This window comes from Dermacentor variabilis, chromosome 7 (assembly GCF_050947875.1).
Source record: "Dermacentor variabilis isolate Ectoservices chromosome 7, ASM5094787v1, whole genome shotgun sequence".
NCBI classification, from domain to species: Eukaryota; Metazoa; Arthropoda; class Arachnida; order Ixodida; family Ixodidae; genus Dermacentor; species Dermacentor variabilis.
Genome location: NC_134574.1, coordinates 116,381,933 through 116,397,194, shown reverse-complemented (window position 1 = coordinate 116,397,194; position 15,262 = coordinate 116,381,933). Strand labels below are relative to the sequence as shown.

The following is a 15,262-nucleotide window of genomic DNA, read 5'->3' as shown; positions in this document are numbered from 1 at the left end:
TTACCAATAGCGGCGAAGCACGTCTCTAATAAATGACATGTGCGGTTGCTGCATTTCATCAAAAAATATTATTTACAAAATATTCTGCATTCTTGTTTTAACTTTGCTTAACAGAATGCAGTGGTTACATGGAGCTATTGTTGCACATCGTTAAGAACGACCCACAACCATTCAACGTTTCTTGCTTCAAGTGCACTTGAACTCACTCTACAGTAATTATAATTTGCGTTTCCTGTCTTTTTTGTTACAGTACACTTATCCTGGGCGGTTTCAAGAGAGCTGGTTTATTTTTCTCGAAGTGGCATGGAAGTTAAAGAGCTCCGGTTCATCGACGGCCTGTGTATTCGCTCATTTTTCCCTGAATCCCTCATTCGATCAACTCTGGCCTACAGTCCTCGCCCTGACGACATCTTCGTCGTTTCGTACCCAAAGTGTGGCACGACTTGGATGCAGTACCTAGTACTCAGCGTACTCACAGACGGAGAACCACCTACAAGCCTCGAAGACTTCATGCTGGCCTCACCATACATGGAAATGATGGGTGCCGAAGCAGCAGAAAAAATGCCGAGACCAGGACTGCTCAAAACGCATCTGCCCTTTGACAAGCAACCATACTCTAAACAAGCCAAGTACATCTACGTCGCGCGGAACCCCTATGACGTCTGTGTGTCATACTACTACTTCCTCAAAAGCATGACACCGAAAAGGGTTAAGGACGTCTCATTTTCGAAGTTTCACCAACTCTTTGTCTCAGGCAGTGTGTCCTACGGCGACTACTTCGACCATTTGCTTTCGTGGTACAAACACCGCCACGACAACAACGTGCTGTTCTTGACCTATGAACAGCTGAAGAAGGAACCGGGGTTTTGGACACTGAAGATCGCCAATTTCCTGGGCGGAGATTACGCGGACCGCATGCGGGAGGACCCCGCTTTGCTTCAAAAAGTTCTTGACGCAACAATGCTCGAGAAAATGAAGCAAGTATTTAACGGCAAGATGTTCGCCGTCATTAAGCGGCTGCTGGACCTACCCCCTGACAGGGCTATCAAATCAATGGAAGTCTACAGGAGCAAGTTGACGCATCGTGAGGAAATGCACGAAGATTATGGCTTCGTGCGCAAGGGAGTCGTAGGCGACTGGAGAGCTCACTTCAGTAAGGACCAGATCAAGAAAACAAAGTCGTGGATTGCGAGGAAGACCGAAGGTTCTGATGTAATGGGCTTGTGGAAAGATCTCCACCTACCATGACAAGTGCTCATAAGAACGGCTTTGTGAGCTGTTAGAGTAGTGGACACAAAAGCCTGCACCATGCGGCATGATTTCTGTGTGGTGAAATCACTTCTTACACCAAAAATTTATGCACTGAAGCATAGCCCTTACCTTCACTTCCACAAAGAAACAAAGACTTCACTGTGAAAATGACTTGTAGCATCCACAAAAGGTTCAAGGCAGCCTCTCAGAAACATGCGTCGTCGTTAATGCGCAACAAAACCTGTATGGACTTTGCTAGGCATACAAACACGCAAGTAAACAACTCTGTAAGACATGCTAAAGGTGACTGAAAAACGCCATCCTATACTTTAAATAAGGACTGAGCGAAAAGCCTAAACGTGTGTCAATGAGTGGCGTAGCTGCTTATAACGCAGACCATGTGCTCTAGTGGATAGAGGTTAGGTAAAACGGTGCGACTTTCAGAGACACTAATAGCAACAGGGTATTTCTTTTCCGAACTGTGGAACATAGACGTCACTGGAGTTGCGTAGTTTTGCTGAAATGCAGCTGGTTAGTACAAATGCCACACTTATGACTGTGTCACTTTGCCGCTTTTAGTTCAAGAGTACTGGTGCAATTGTAACTTTGTCGCATCTGCTGTATGAATAATCGGCCTTGTTTACTATAAAACAGCAGCAATATATAATTTCTTCAAGATATTCTGAGTGTAGGCTGTCACATTTTAATCTAACATACACATCTATGCAAAGGTACTTGGTAGTGCTAAGCCCAGGCTTTTAAGTCCAGCAATTCGTTGTATATACGTCAAAATCCTAAAAGGCACTCTCAAACGTTTCATTTCCTGTTCTTTTACCAGCAGGGTAAAGCTGCAAAAAACGTCGAAAATAATGCATACGGCACTTACTCTGATGAAAAAAAATGGACACAAAGGTCTAAACCAATTGGAATGAAATATGAATAACAGACATAAGCCCACATAATAAATATCTGACCATTTTATTGAACCCGAACCACATTCCAGTAACATTGCCAGGTAATAAAAACATTGCGTGCGCACATTGAGCTCCCGTGAATGATCTGCGGCTTGTACCAATAGCAATGTCACCATTGACACAATACCATCCAGGATCGACGAATACTGAAAGCAAGTATTGTTACTTCGGGAATTACAAAGAACGCACGCATCGTAAGCAGGATGAGTTGTTGCAATACTGATTGAAATATCACAATTTACGCCTTCATTCAGTTTCAACACACATAACTTACTCTATGTCAGTGCACGAGCATATAAGTTATAAAAGAATGCATCGTCATAGCAGAAAAGAGGACCGTTTATATTCTTACAGGTGTTATCGATAGAAGCCTACTTTCCTTCCGCTCTCCTGTGGTGGCGGTCCCGTCCAAAACATCGCGCATGTCTAGTGTCTTCCGGCTCCTCGGGACGGAGGTCGCGTTGTCCACAGCAATGAATACAAAAATCATGGCAAATGAGGTGGTACTTGTTTTTTGTTTATTAATAGATCCTTTGTTACTTGGAAGCGCTTACCTATTTGTTGTCTTCGTGTCTTACATCGAACTTCAATACGGCCTCTCAATGTATTTTACTTATGGTCTCGTTAATTATCTCTATATAGTGTTTGTGTTCCGGTTCTAAACGCTTATTGGTTCAGGATCTGTAGCCGGGTTATGAGCTCTTCGCAAGCACCGCTGATTACCTCCGAAATAGGGCACGCCCGGGCACGCTAAGCCGCACCGTGCGCGGCTGCGGCAGGAGTATAGAAGAGGTGAAGCCCACTAACCTGGAGTGTCCATACAATGGCTAGCACGGTGAAACGTGGACCTTCTTCGTGCCACCATTGCGCCAGGTGGCATGAACTTTACATGCCTGTTTAGCGAGACGCTTATTCGAGGAGTCCACTTCCTCGGCACTTAGAATGCGTTTGGGCCTCATGAGACGCACCCTCTACTACACCCTCGCACACAATGCAGCTGTTGAGCGATCAGGTGACCTAATAGGCGAGGAAACGACTACGAGATAAATGATTAAATTCTGAGGTCGTAACGTACCAAAACGACGGCCTCGTTATGAGGCATGTCCTAGTAAGGGACTCAGGATTGATCCGCCTTTTCCTGGCGGGACGGAGCATTCGCCTTGAGCTATAGCGGATTAGTCACTAAACGCTTTGGAAGGGTCGAGCGCGTGGCCGCGCGCCGGAATGCCCGACAAGAAATAGCGCTCGGGTGCCCGCTGCCAACACGTGTACCGTATACCATGTTGAAATCCAACTAATAGCTCGACATTGGTGTGGTGTCGAAAACGTGCGTAACGTGAGACAGCAACTTCACCTTAAAAAGAAAAGCAACCAGGGCTTCGTCCGAGTGGTCCGGACTGCACCGTGAGCCATGGAGTTCCCGTGTTTTATTGATGGCTAGCAAATTTAGCGAAAAACCCGTGCGGTACGCTGGGGCTATAATTAAAAACATCATGTTGCTCACGCTTGCAGCGTGGGCCCACATTTTCTGGTGGAAACAGCGCATGCCTGACTTTGCGTGTTCAAGGCGCGGTAACACTAGCTCGATACGAGACCGGCAAGACGCTGACGCCAACGATTGGCCGGCTATTCAGCACAGTGCGTCACTGAAAGCATCTTATATAGCAGGCCGCCAACGACGCAACTATATACAGCGTAACCGACGAGCCCGAGTTGCACTGCGAAGGGGTTTCGTGTCGACGGCACCGACAAAATCAGCGTGCCGACCATTGTTCGACCGAACCCTATGCGATCGGCCGTCGAACCGACAACGCAATAGCGTCTTCACTTGTATATATAATTAATCGTGCGCGAAGTGAATCAAAACGTGCCTATACGAAACTTAAATGCACAACCTTCAAACCTCTCAAGCCTTGCTCATGAAGTTTGAGTTATTGTTGATCCTGTGCAGCGAAGCAATGTCCTGGTGCCGTCCAGTTCATGTACCCGCTGCCTGTGGAACTGAACTGAAATGTCAGTAGTTAAGATGAAGGAAACTGCTTTTATATTTCTGTTTTGGCCTTAGCGATTTCAAATGAGCTATAGTACACTTCCGTTCGCACGGCACGTACACAATAAGCGCCAAGCGGCTGCATAGCGCTGTACCAAGAGTTGTACGGTAGCGTACCCGTTGTCTGCCCATCGCATTCGCTACGTACATGTGTGGATCTGTACGTGGTGTTATACTGACATGTTTCTTAATTCCAGAGATTCGTTATTTACCTCTGCGTCAAACGGGAACCACGAGACGGTGCATTCGATACTTTAGCATAGACAACCGTGTCGCTCAGTTATAACAACGGTGTCAGCGATGGCATCCGCGTTTTCGCTGGGGAACAAGATGGCCTATAGATAAGTGCTTATGCGATCGCAGTTTTTTCTACTAATGCTTTATGGCACGCACAAGCTGTAAATATGTTGGAGGTAAGGAAAAGAAAGAACTAGTAATAAGTTACCAGCCCGTCGTATATGTATCTGGATCATTATTGTTGTTATTCAAGTGATTCGGCCGCTCATATTGACTCGTCTTAACGTGGAAGAACACGTCACATATGCTCATATATGTATGTTTTGCTACATTTGGCATTATTTCACATCAGCTGTGCATCTTGTCCAGAATATTTGGCGCTAATAACGATCTGTGGCTGTTGATGTCGATGTTAGGATGTTCACCGCTTTGATAAATCCTACGCGAAAAACTGCGCTCGAAAATTTCTTGAATGTGCGAAATGTCTAAAAAATTTTAAAAACAATACAAAAAGCGAGCTCCACGTCATTCAAGGGCAACAAACTCCAAGGCAGCCGGGTTGGAAAACAGATCTCAGCATATTTTTATCTTCCGCATTGCTTGCACAAAACCGCACTCAGGCCTGCTCACCCAGCAGCCGGCGAGTGCTACATGGCTTCGAGGAACGACATCCTGACCCGGAGAAGCCATTAATAATTATTCACCGTGCACGAATCGCACAACCGACGCGCACTCAACGTGGGCGCAGGTAGACAAATCAATCGGTGAGTGTCCCGGTGGCGTATATTACAAGGATAACATATCCCCTGGGCGCCGGAGGCTCAGAGCTGCGCGCCTATTGGCTCTCGTCGCAGGCCACTTCCGCTATCATGGCGGCACCTAGGGCCGCGGCCTCCGACGTTGCCTTCGAGACTTAAGTTTGTTTACGCGATGAAGCAGCGGGCACTGACGCCCGTTTGGCAACAGCAGCACGCATCACAGGCATTGTGGTGTATCCGAAGCACGTGAAGCAAGTTGAAATGCTTCAAGAAACGCCTATGCAACTTTGTGCAAGAGGTGTGCAGGCCTTTCACAACGCTACGCCTGGCTGCCGAAAGGCGCGTCGCTCCGTCTTCAACGACGCTGAAAAAGCATTCAAGCGGAAATAGACACGCGCCACAGCGAGAAGGAAGAAGACGGCGGCATGATCGTGGAGCCATGTATTGAGGCCACAACAATAACGATGACACGGTCAGTTTTTGTTGCAGTGCAAAGGGCGTATTTCTGAGAACGCTAGTACGATCTGGTAAAACTTACCGCAGCATACGTTACGCGGAGCGCACGCTCGTCCAAAATACTTCAACGCCACACAGAATGACTGAGTGCACGCCACGCGGAATGAGACACGCGCATATATTTGCAGATGTGCGTACATAAGCCTTCAAAGCATGCTTCAAACCATAAGCACGGGTCCTATAACGTAAAACTATTCCAATATGTTTCTATTCCAATCTCCTGACGTCAAATTTGCGTAACCACTGACGCAAGCACCGGGCGGTCACCCGCAGGGTTGTCTTAACAGACCAATCAAACGTTCTCCTCGTTCATAGGAGGTCACTTTTGTTTGCTTGAAAAACGAATACCATTGCCTACACTGGGCGGCTTGTCGTATCTAATTGGCTGACAAGAGGTGAGGAGAACGCTCAAGTGGAGAGGGATTCGCTGGGGCAGAGCCAGTGCACTGAAAATCGATAACCGGATGAAGAGGGTGGTGCCGGCGTCTGCGATTGGTCAGCTTTCCCTTACTTAGATTGTGGTGGCTGGTCGAAAATATAGAAACTTACGGCTGTTCCATGAAACCGTTTGAGGATGACTTGGAGCACAGTGTAAGGGCCAGCCGGTCTGCGCTGCTCTTCAATTAACCTCTTTGATGTCAACTTGGATCACTGGTTATGTGCCAGAAGGCGTGTGCCGCTCTTCAATGAAAGGCTTTCGTGCCAGCTTTGGTGGCTAGCTATGTGCCACTGGGAATAAGCCGCTCTAAAATGACGAAAAATATCCCTTAAATTTATCCGACACGGAACGGAGTCGAAAGCGTGTCACAATGCTTGCTCAAAGACAGCAACCTCATGCTCCTTTGCAAGCTGCGCCGGAAATGCCCTGGGTATGTGCCGCCCTTCTCTGAACTTCTGGCCCACTTGTGTTACCGAGTATGTGCCAATGCGTCTATGGCGAAGAGAAAGCAATAGCCTTCGCAGGCACCAGCGCGCCACACATCTAGTCTCGGAGGCCACGCACGGACTTCTTAGCAGCGCCACTAGATGACACAGCGTTTACAGAAAAAACCGCACAGGAGGAGCCTGGCTGCCACATCCTGACTTTCTAAGCATCTGAACGCACTTACACGCCATGCATTTTGCAAGCAACGCTAGGAATTCGCGGCGGCGACGCTGGATGGAGCCGCATGTTCAATTGAAACCAAGACAGAAGAGTCCTGCAGCAGTATATACCTTATTAATAACTCTTTTCCACAGTGGCAACACACTGTGGTAATATAGTGTTTCAATGTGAAGTGCATTACCGTCGACTTTAGTCATGACGTGCACTCTGGTGAATATCGGGCTCAGAGGTACGCATGACGCAAATACCTATGCTTCCACTCGTCCACACTCGACAGTGTTCAGCGATGGACAGCAAATGCATCGGCTGCAAGTACTCTGTAGCCGCCTGCTAGTTAAACAAACAAGACACCTCAGTTGGCTAACTATTCCTCTATTTGCGTGCACGAAGCTTGGTCGACTTCTTGGATGCCCGGAAGCACCGATTGACAGAACACATGCAAGCATCTTTAAATCCAGGCGAACTACTCAATTTTCGATAGTTATCAAAACTAACCAGTTTCTCTTTTGTAATATTTTCCAAGCGGCCCTTCAAAATTTGCATTGCTATGTTTGGTACATCTTTGTAATAGTTCTTTATATTTCTGCGAGTTTTTTCATTACTAATGGAAACGTTGAATATTCTCAACCTGTCTTTGCACAAGCAGCGGGAAGTAAATGAGACATGGGCGAGAATAACTGGCTATTTAGCATTACACAGTGTTTCTCTTTTTGTCACACTGTTACAGGAGGGAAATAGGTGCAGTAACTGCTGTTGATTGCTTCAGGGGCACCATCGTGGTTGGCGGCGGTTGGTGGTGGTCGACTGTTAATGGTAGGACATGCGATACGAAGGCGCTGAAGGAAAGGGCGCATTCTCTCGAGCAATGGAGTCGCGGGTTGGCTGGGGCGTGGGGGGGGAGGCGGGGGGGGATTAGGTGGAACTGTCGCGCAAGAGCATTCGCAGATACGAGTCAGGTAACGGGGGCAGGGGGAGCTGGGGAGGGAAGTGTCGCTCTTTCGTTAGTTTGGCCTATCCTCTTTCTTTTGTTTTTTTCACGGTAATCACTTACTCGCAGTTTCCTTCACGGTTGCTTTAACGTGACGAATTTTTTTATGCGACCAATGAAATTTACCTAATCAGCTTGCGTGGGACACTTTGCTTAATGCCACTGGAAATAACGTACATACCATTAAACTAAGCTCCTCGGTTTTGCGTGGCTCCTGCTGCTTCGCGCTATCTTGAAAACAGCCTACACCCTGCTATAGCAAGTTTTGAACGCTTGAAGATTGCCAACACGCATTACATATCTAAATATTCACGTACATCGTTGTATGTAAAGAGTGCAATGAAAGCCGAGTATCCTCTAAAAAATATAAAAGGTAAGTCTGCGTAGCATCTCATTATTGCGCTTTTGACATCTTGTTTTGCTGTCACCTTACATGACTCCTCTTCGTAGAATACATTTTGTCCTGTTAAATATTTAATTGAGATTAACGACTGTCTACACTAGAAGAAGCCTGATTGAAGATACCACAGAGAGGTTGGCTTGAAAAGAAACCCACCCAAGTTTAATTACTGGAAACATCCTCAACAAATTATCTTTCACTTTAGAGCAGCAAATGTGCAAATGCACTCCAATTTTGATTATATCAAAGGAGCAATATGTATATAAAATCTCATAAATACACAAATTTACTGATTCCTACATGCCAAAAGAACCTTACGTCTCGCACGAATGAATCGCTGTTAACGGGTTGCTTACAACGACTACCATGTTTTTTTAATAGCTTACTTTTTTGGCTAGTGAGTACAAAAATGCAAGCACGTTCGAACACAAGGATATTGCACAGAAACAATCCACGATGACGGTCAGTGTAAGCGAAAAGCCCGAATAAACCAACGAACGAGCGACCGTCCTTTCCCCGACCCTCCCGCCATTCCCGCAATTTGGTAGCGCTAACGCTAACCGTGACAATCCCCCTCCCTCCGCGAGTGCATTGCGGGAGAGAACATGCCATTTTCGGCGCCTTCTAAGATTATTCGGCCAGCACAAACGAACATTGAAAGGGATCATGATCACCGACAGCAACGTCAAGGACCAGTGCTCAGGTAAACAACATTTTATATGGTTTTAGCATACAAAAGAATATGCTTACAGCTCTGAACCTAATGAACAAAGTTCTTGAGGCAAGACGTCATCTAAGAAGCGACGAAGATAATACGCGATCATCGCAACTGACACCAACGGCACAGTACGTTCACGCCCATCGTCAACTCGAAATAACGCATGATGTCCATTTGGAGGGGTGGAAGGGGTGGGAGAGGGTGGAGCTGAGGTAGAACACGTATATGCTAACCTGAAGGTCGTAAGTTCGAATTCTCGTCCAGTGCACTATATTTTAGCTTGAAGTGGCGCCTCCCACTGGTAAGAATATTGCCCGGAGCCAGTGGGGCTATAGTAGTCCAGCTGCAAACAAACTTGAAAGGGCCACCAAGCTTCAACAAAGACACTTCCTCACTGGAGTGGGAATTGGCCTCCCTGGTGCAGGATTCGGCCATTGCATTTTTCATGAATATTCCTGTTAAATCATGGCTCTCCGTCAACAGCGGCTGTGGAGCACATCACCGAGGCGGCGGTCAGACGGTGGCACAGAGAGTGCGAAGAGTCTCTGGACCCGGACAGGCCGCCACTGGAAACTGAACTTACCAATGTTTATTACACGAATCATCTCGAGTGAGGCTAGCTTAGCAGGGCTCTTTGAGGAATTATGAGGCTTTCACTGTGATATCAATGGCATTAGTGAGCTCAGAAGAACTCGGGAGGCTTATACGGTGCTGACGAATGGCTAGGTCCTCTGCTACAGAGGTCTTCCCGCTAAGCGAGAATAAGGGGCACGCTTCCTAATCCACAAGGACATAGCGGTAAACATGGAAAAATTCTACAGCAATAATGGAAGGGTAGCAGTTGTAGCAATAAAGCTAACTATAGGAGATATAGGTTAAAGTTACTGCAACTCTACGATTCAACCTCCAGTCATGATGATGAGGAAATAAACAGCTTTATGAAGATGTTCAGTTAGCACTGGGAAAGGTGCACACGTTGCCTACTATAGTCATGGGTTACTTCGATTGAAAACTAGGGAAAAATCAGGCTGCGCAACAAGCAGTTGGTAACTACGGCATCGACTCTAGAGAGACTACAGGCGATATGTTGGTAGAATTTGCGGAAAGGAGTACCCTCCCAATAATAAAAACCTTCTTGAGGAAGCCCAGAAACAAGAAGTAATCCAGCAAAAACTCTAATGGGGAAGCAAGACACGATGTATATTTCATATTGGAAGATGAACTAAGAAAGTTTTACGCTGTCCATGTTTCGAGACTTTTCCAGAGCTGATGACGTCCGTATCATAGTGACTATCTAGTGACGTTGAAGCGCTCGGGGTGTGTTTTGAAAGGATTGTAAAATCATGTTTATAGCGATTCGTTCCTTTGAAAACTAAGAAAAAGACAATAACCTTCACTGGATGAACCGAGAACTGCTGCACTTATCGCAATGTGCTGGTAGACTTCGCACTAAACGCTCGAACAATCCTCAGGCATGTGTTTGGTACGCTCAGGTAAAAAATGAACTCCAGAGGAAAACCACCTCGGCCAAAAATTTCTTCTATAATGTTCAGTTGCCGAAACTGTTCAAGTCTAACCACCGTAAATTCTGCTCTTTCATATCTCCTGGCTCTTATTCTTCCACATCTTTTAATATCAACAACTACGTCGTTAACGATCCATTAGAGATTTCAGAAGCGTTTAATACATATTTTCAGTCAGTGTTTGCCTCGGATGATTCCAGTCGTTCAACATTTACAACTAGCGATTCATATGCAATTGATGATATCAACATTAGCCGAGAAGGTGTTTTGAATCTCATACTAAATTTAGATACTAAAAAACCAGACGGCCCTGCTGGAATTCCGAATTCCTTTTTATTACGATTCTCGCCATGGGCATCTAAATACCTGTTCATGATATGTCAGAAGTTCCTTAATAGCGGCGTTCTGCCTTCTTCCTGGAAAAGAGCTATAGTACCTTTATATAAATCTGGTGACAAACAGCTCTTACCTAACTATAGGCCTATTTCTTTAACTGCAACCTCATTTAAAATACTAGAACACATAATCTATAAGCATATAATACTGTTCCTTGAAAATAACCTATTGAGCAGCTTTCAGCACAGCTTCAGGCGCTGTTTTAGTACTATAACCCAATTTACGGAGTTCACTCATGACCTTTCCCATTACATCGACTTAGGATTCAGATTTACACCATTTTCATTGACTTTGGGAAAGCATTCGACACAGTACTACACTCTAAATTGCTTTTGAAACTCCATAATATTCTAAATATCCCTTAGTTAGTGTCTTGGATTTCCAGTTTCTTTTCGTTCCCAATTCGTATGCTATGATTGTGCGGATTCGTCTGTAGTCGACGTCACCTCAGGAGTCCCACCGGGATCTGTACTTGGCCCTCTACTATTCTTATTGTTTATTAACGACCTTCCAGACCATGTTACTTCAAAAATACGCTTCTAAGCAGATGATTGTGTTATGTACAGCCCAGTTGACTCACTCACTGATCATGAGCGCCTTAAAGATGCCTTGGTTTCATGTTGTGACTGGTTTGCTACCGGGAAAATAAGCATAAATTTCGATAATACTGTTATAATGTCTTTTACTAACAGACACATGCCCGTATGTTATGATTATATATTCAATGGTGTACCACTAACGCGAGTTTTTTTTCATTACAAATATTTAGGCGTCATTTTTACACCCGCCTTGTCTTGGTCTAAACATATATATTACATTTGTAGTAAAGCATTAAAAATCTTGGTTACATCCGCCGGACGTTGTCTGCTGCTCCGAGGGACACTAAATTAGTAGCATACAAAACACTGATTCGCCTAATTTTAGAATACGCTTCCTCCGTATGGAACCCATATAAACAATGTGAAATTAATTGTATTGAATAGGTCCAGAGGAAGGCTATTCGTTTTGTTTACCGTTGCTTCGACCGAGATTTTCACCGTGAACTGCTCTTGCGGAATTAAACCTCCAGTTTCCTTCTGGACGTTGGCACATAGAATCTCTGAAGATTTTCTTTTTTTATAAGAACTCTCTTTGTCACCTATCAGATCCTACCCTTTTAATGCCTGCTTGCCCCACTTCAAGTAGCGCTTATCATGCCTCTAATATCAGACCACTCCATCCACGCACTAACACTTTTAAATACAGTTTTTTCCCCCGCATGATTGAACGGTGGAATTTGTTACCTGCCAAAGTTCTTTTGTTACCCATTTCTCAATTTTTAAATGCTACTGTTGATGTATAGTTCCTTCACATGTTTCTGCATATCATAATCAGTTCTCCTCGCATGTACACCCACTCTTGCCATAGCCCTAACGGGCTGCAGTATGTACAAATAATTAAATAAATAAATGAAGGTAACATAGACGCAAATAATGAAACCGTCTCTAGGCTGTTGTCAGATGCCGCAATTGAAGTGGAGGTAAGGCACCGAAGCAACCAGTAGGTAAGCTCTTCTATGTATTGAACACCGTAATAAAGACAATGAATGAAAGTGCCTAATTCAAGAGATCAGATAGAATTCACTGAACTCTTAAAACTGCTTAACAATAAGAAAATAAGCGATATCCAAAATTATTATGTAGGAAGGATTGAGGAAGGAGTAAAAAATTGCCGCAGCATAAAATAAGTTATGACGCATCGAGATGTATGCGCTGAAAGATAACTAACGTAATGTAACAAACACTTTCGATTATATGAAAACAAGCAGAAGAAATCTGCTCTACATTGTATAGCACCCAGAGCAGCCACGCAAACTTCATTTGAAGTAGTAATGAACAGGTTACAGAGACCCCTTTATAACTAGTGATGAAGTTACAAGCGTCTTTCGAGACATGAAACCGGGAAAATCGGCAGGAGAAGATGGAATAAAGGTCGATTTATTCTAAAATGGATGTGATATCACGCCATGAAAACTCCCGTCCTTTTATGCAATGCCTCGCGACTTGAAATGTACCAGAGAGCTGGAAGAACGCCAACATTATACTATTGCATAAAAAGGCAGACGTTAAAAATTCGAAAAATTATTGAACAATTAGCTTGCGTTCAGCATTCTGTAAAATATTCACCATATTTTAGCTTCCATAAAATCGCGGCAGCACATGACTTCCAGCAACCAAGAGAACAAGCTGACTTGAACGGATATTCTACAGTGCATCATATGTATACGAGGGATCAAATAATTGAGAAATCTATAGACTGCAGTCAACCTCTGGGTGTAGCTTTCATAGATTATGAAAAGGCATTTGATTCAGTTGAGAAACTAGCAGTCATGGAGACACTACCTAATCAAGGAGTACAGAAGTCATACGTGAATATCTTGCGAAATATCTACAAAAATTCCACAGCTACATTAGTTCTCGACAGGGAAGGTAAAAAGAGAACCTATCAAGTAAGTGGTCCGGCAAGGCGACAATCTCTCCAATGGTTTTCACGGCATGCTTAAAAAAACAATTCAAAATATTGGATTGGGAATGTTTAGAAGTAAAGATAAACGATGAATATCTCAGCAGCCATAGGTTGGCAGGCGACACTGTCCTGTTCAGCAACATTGGAGATGAATTGCAACAAATGATCGAGGCCCTTAACAGACAAAGTGCAAGAGTGAGGTTGAAGATTATTATGCGGAAGGCAAAGCTGATGTTCAATAGAAACAATACGTGATCGCCCGTCAGCATCTAGACTCTGTACAGGAGCATGTTTATCTAGCTGATTTAATCTGACGAGACCCCGATCATAAGCGGAGAGCTTAAAGAAAAATAAAATCGGTTGTAGTGCGTACGGCAGACATTACCGAATCCTGACCGGAAGCATACCACTGTTGTTCAAAAGAAAAGTACAATCGTTTCGTTTTATCGGTGAAAAATTATGAGGCAGAACCTTGAAGGTTAAAAAAGAAGCTCAACGACAATTAAGGGACCCCGAAAAAGAGGGATGGAACGAAAAATGTTAGGTGCAGCATTAAGAGCCAGGAAGAGAGCGGCGTGGAGCATTGAGAAAACGGTGATAGGTGATACTCTAGTTGACATTAACAGAAAAATATGGAACTGGGCAGGCCATATAATGGGCACAGTAGAGAACCGGTGGTCCATTAGAGTTTCAGACTGGTTGCCAAGGGAAGGGAAATGCTGTCCAGGACAGCAGAAAATTAGGTGGCATGATGAAATTTGGAATTGCGCAGGTGCTATTTGGAATCAGCTAGTGCAGGATAGGGTAATTAGAGATCGCAGGGAGATTGCAGATGTTATGTCTGATGCCTTCGTCTGGCATCAGACATAAAAATAAGCTGAGGAGGGTGATAATGATGTTTATAGTCCATTTGAAGAAGCGCAATATAACTATTCCAGTTCCACCGAAAGGAACACGAGATTCAGGCGCGAAAAGCTAGTTACTAAACGCACACAAGCACTGCATCGGCGGTGAGAAAGGAGCATGGCGACTACTGCCAAATGTTGATGGCATGCCGCCCATCTTCCCTGTACTCTGAATTTCTTTTTCTTGGCTCTACAAAAGGCAAATATCAGCACCGCCCCTGAGCAGAATTGGTGGCTCAGCTTTATGATAATCCATGGCAATTCTTGAGAAGTGTAGCATATTTATTAGCCAAAGTGGACCACTGTCCCCAGATTGTTGGAGGGATGGAATAACTAGGGCTCGAGAATGGTTTGAGGATACGGGCAAGTTGTCTTTTTCTTCAGTTAGACCACCTCATTTACTTGGTAAGCGCAACCTTCATTCGAGCTATTCTTATTAGCAAACTTAGGTATACTTGTATGACAAAGCGTGCAACTTCTTCAAGCGCTCCTTTATGCGCCATTAGGAATGTTAAGTGTTTAACACTTACTTGCATTGTATGAGCCTACTTGGAGCAAAAAATAATCGTGCCGTGAGATTTCGACGACAATGAAAAGATCCTAAATATTTGTGACATAATTGAGCAGACGGGATATGGCTTAAGCAGGAATTATAATTTTTATTTGCACTGGAGGTTGGCTATAAATTTATGCTCCTTATTGCCAGCCTCTTTGAAGCGGTGTGATGACAAATAGCAATCTTGCCTGCTTGATCAAATCAGGATCTGTACATATATCGCAGTCTGGTAACAAAAATGACGCACAATGCACATCACGGCTATTAAATAAAATCAACCAATTCAATTTCATATTACTAAATATATAAACAGACTAGGACATTCAAAGACTTCATGCAGGTACAGGTCACCTTCAGTAAGAAGGTTATTAAAGCTTTTA

General features: G+C 44.4%; 1 protein-coding gene across 1 annotated transcript; it reads left to right on the top strand.

Moving 5' to 3' along the window:
- The first annotated feature begins 258 nt into the window (after positions 1–258).
- On the top strand, positions 259–2,481 carry LOC142587052 (sulfotransferase 1B1-like). The gene has a single exon (XM_075697936.1). The coding sequence runs from the start codon at positions 304–306 to the stop codon at positions 1,246–1,248; it is 945 nt and encodes a 314-aa protein (XP_075554051.1). The 5' UTR covers positions 259–303; the 3' UTR covers positions 1,249–2,481.
- The last annotated feature ends 12,781 nt before the right edge of the window (positions 2,482–15,262 follow it).

Bases quoted from the DNA above. Each gene is read 5' to 3' on its own strand.
- LOC142587052 (XM_075697936.1), top strand. From the start codon at position 304: ATGGAAGTTAAAGAGCTCCGGTTCATCGACGGCCTGTGTATTCGCTCA.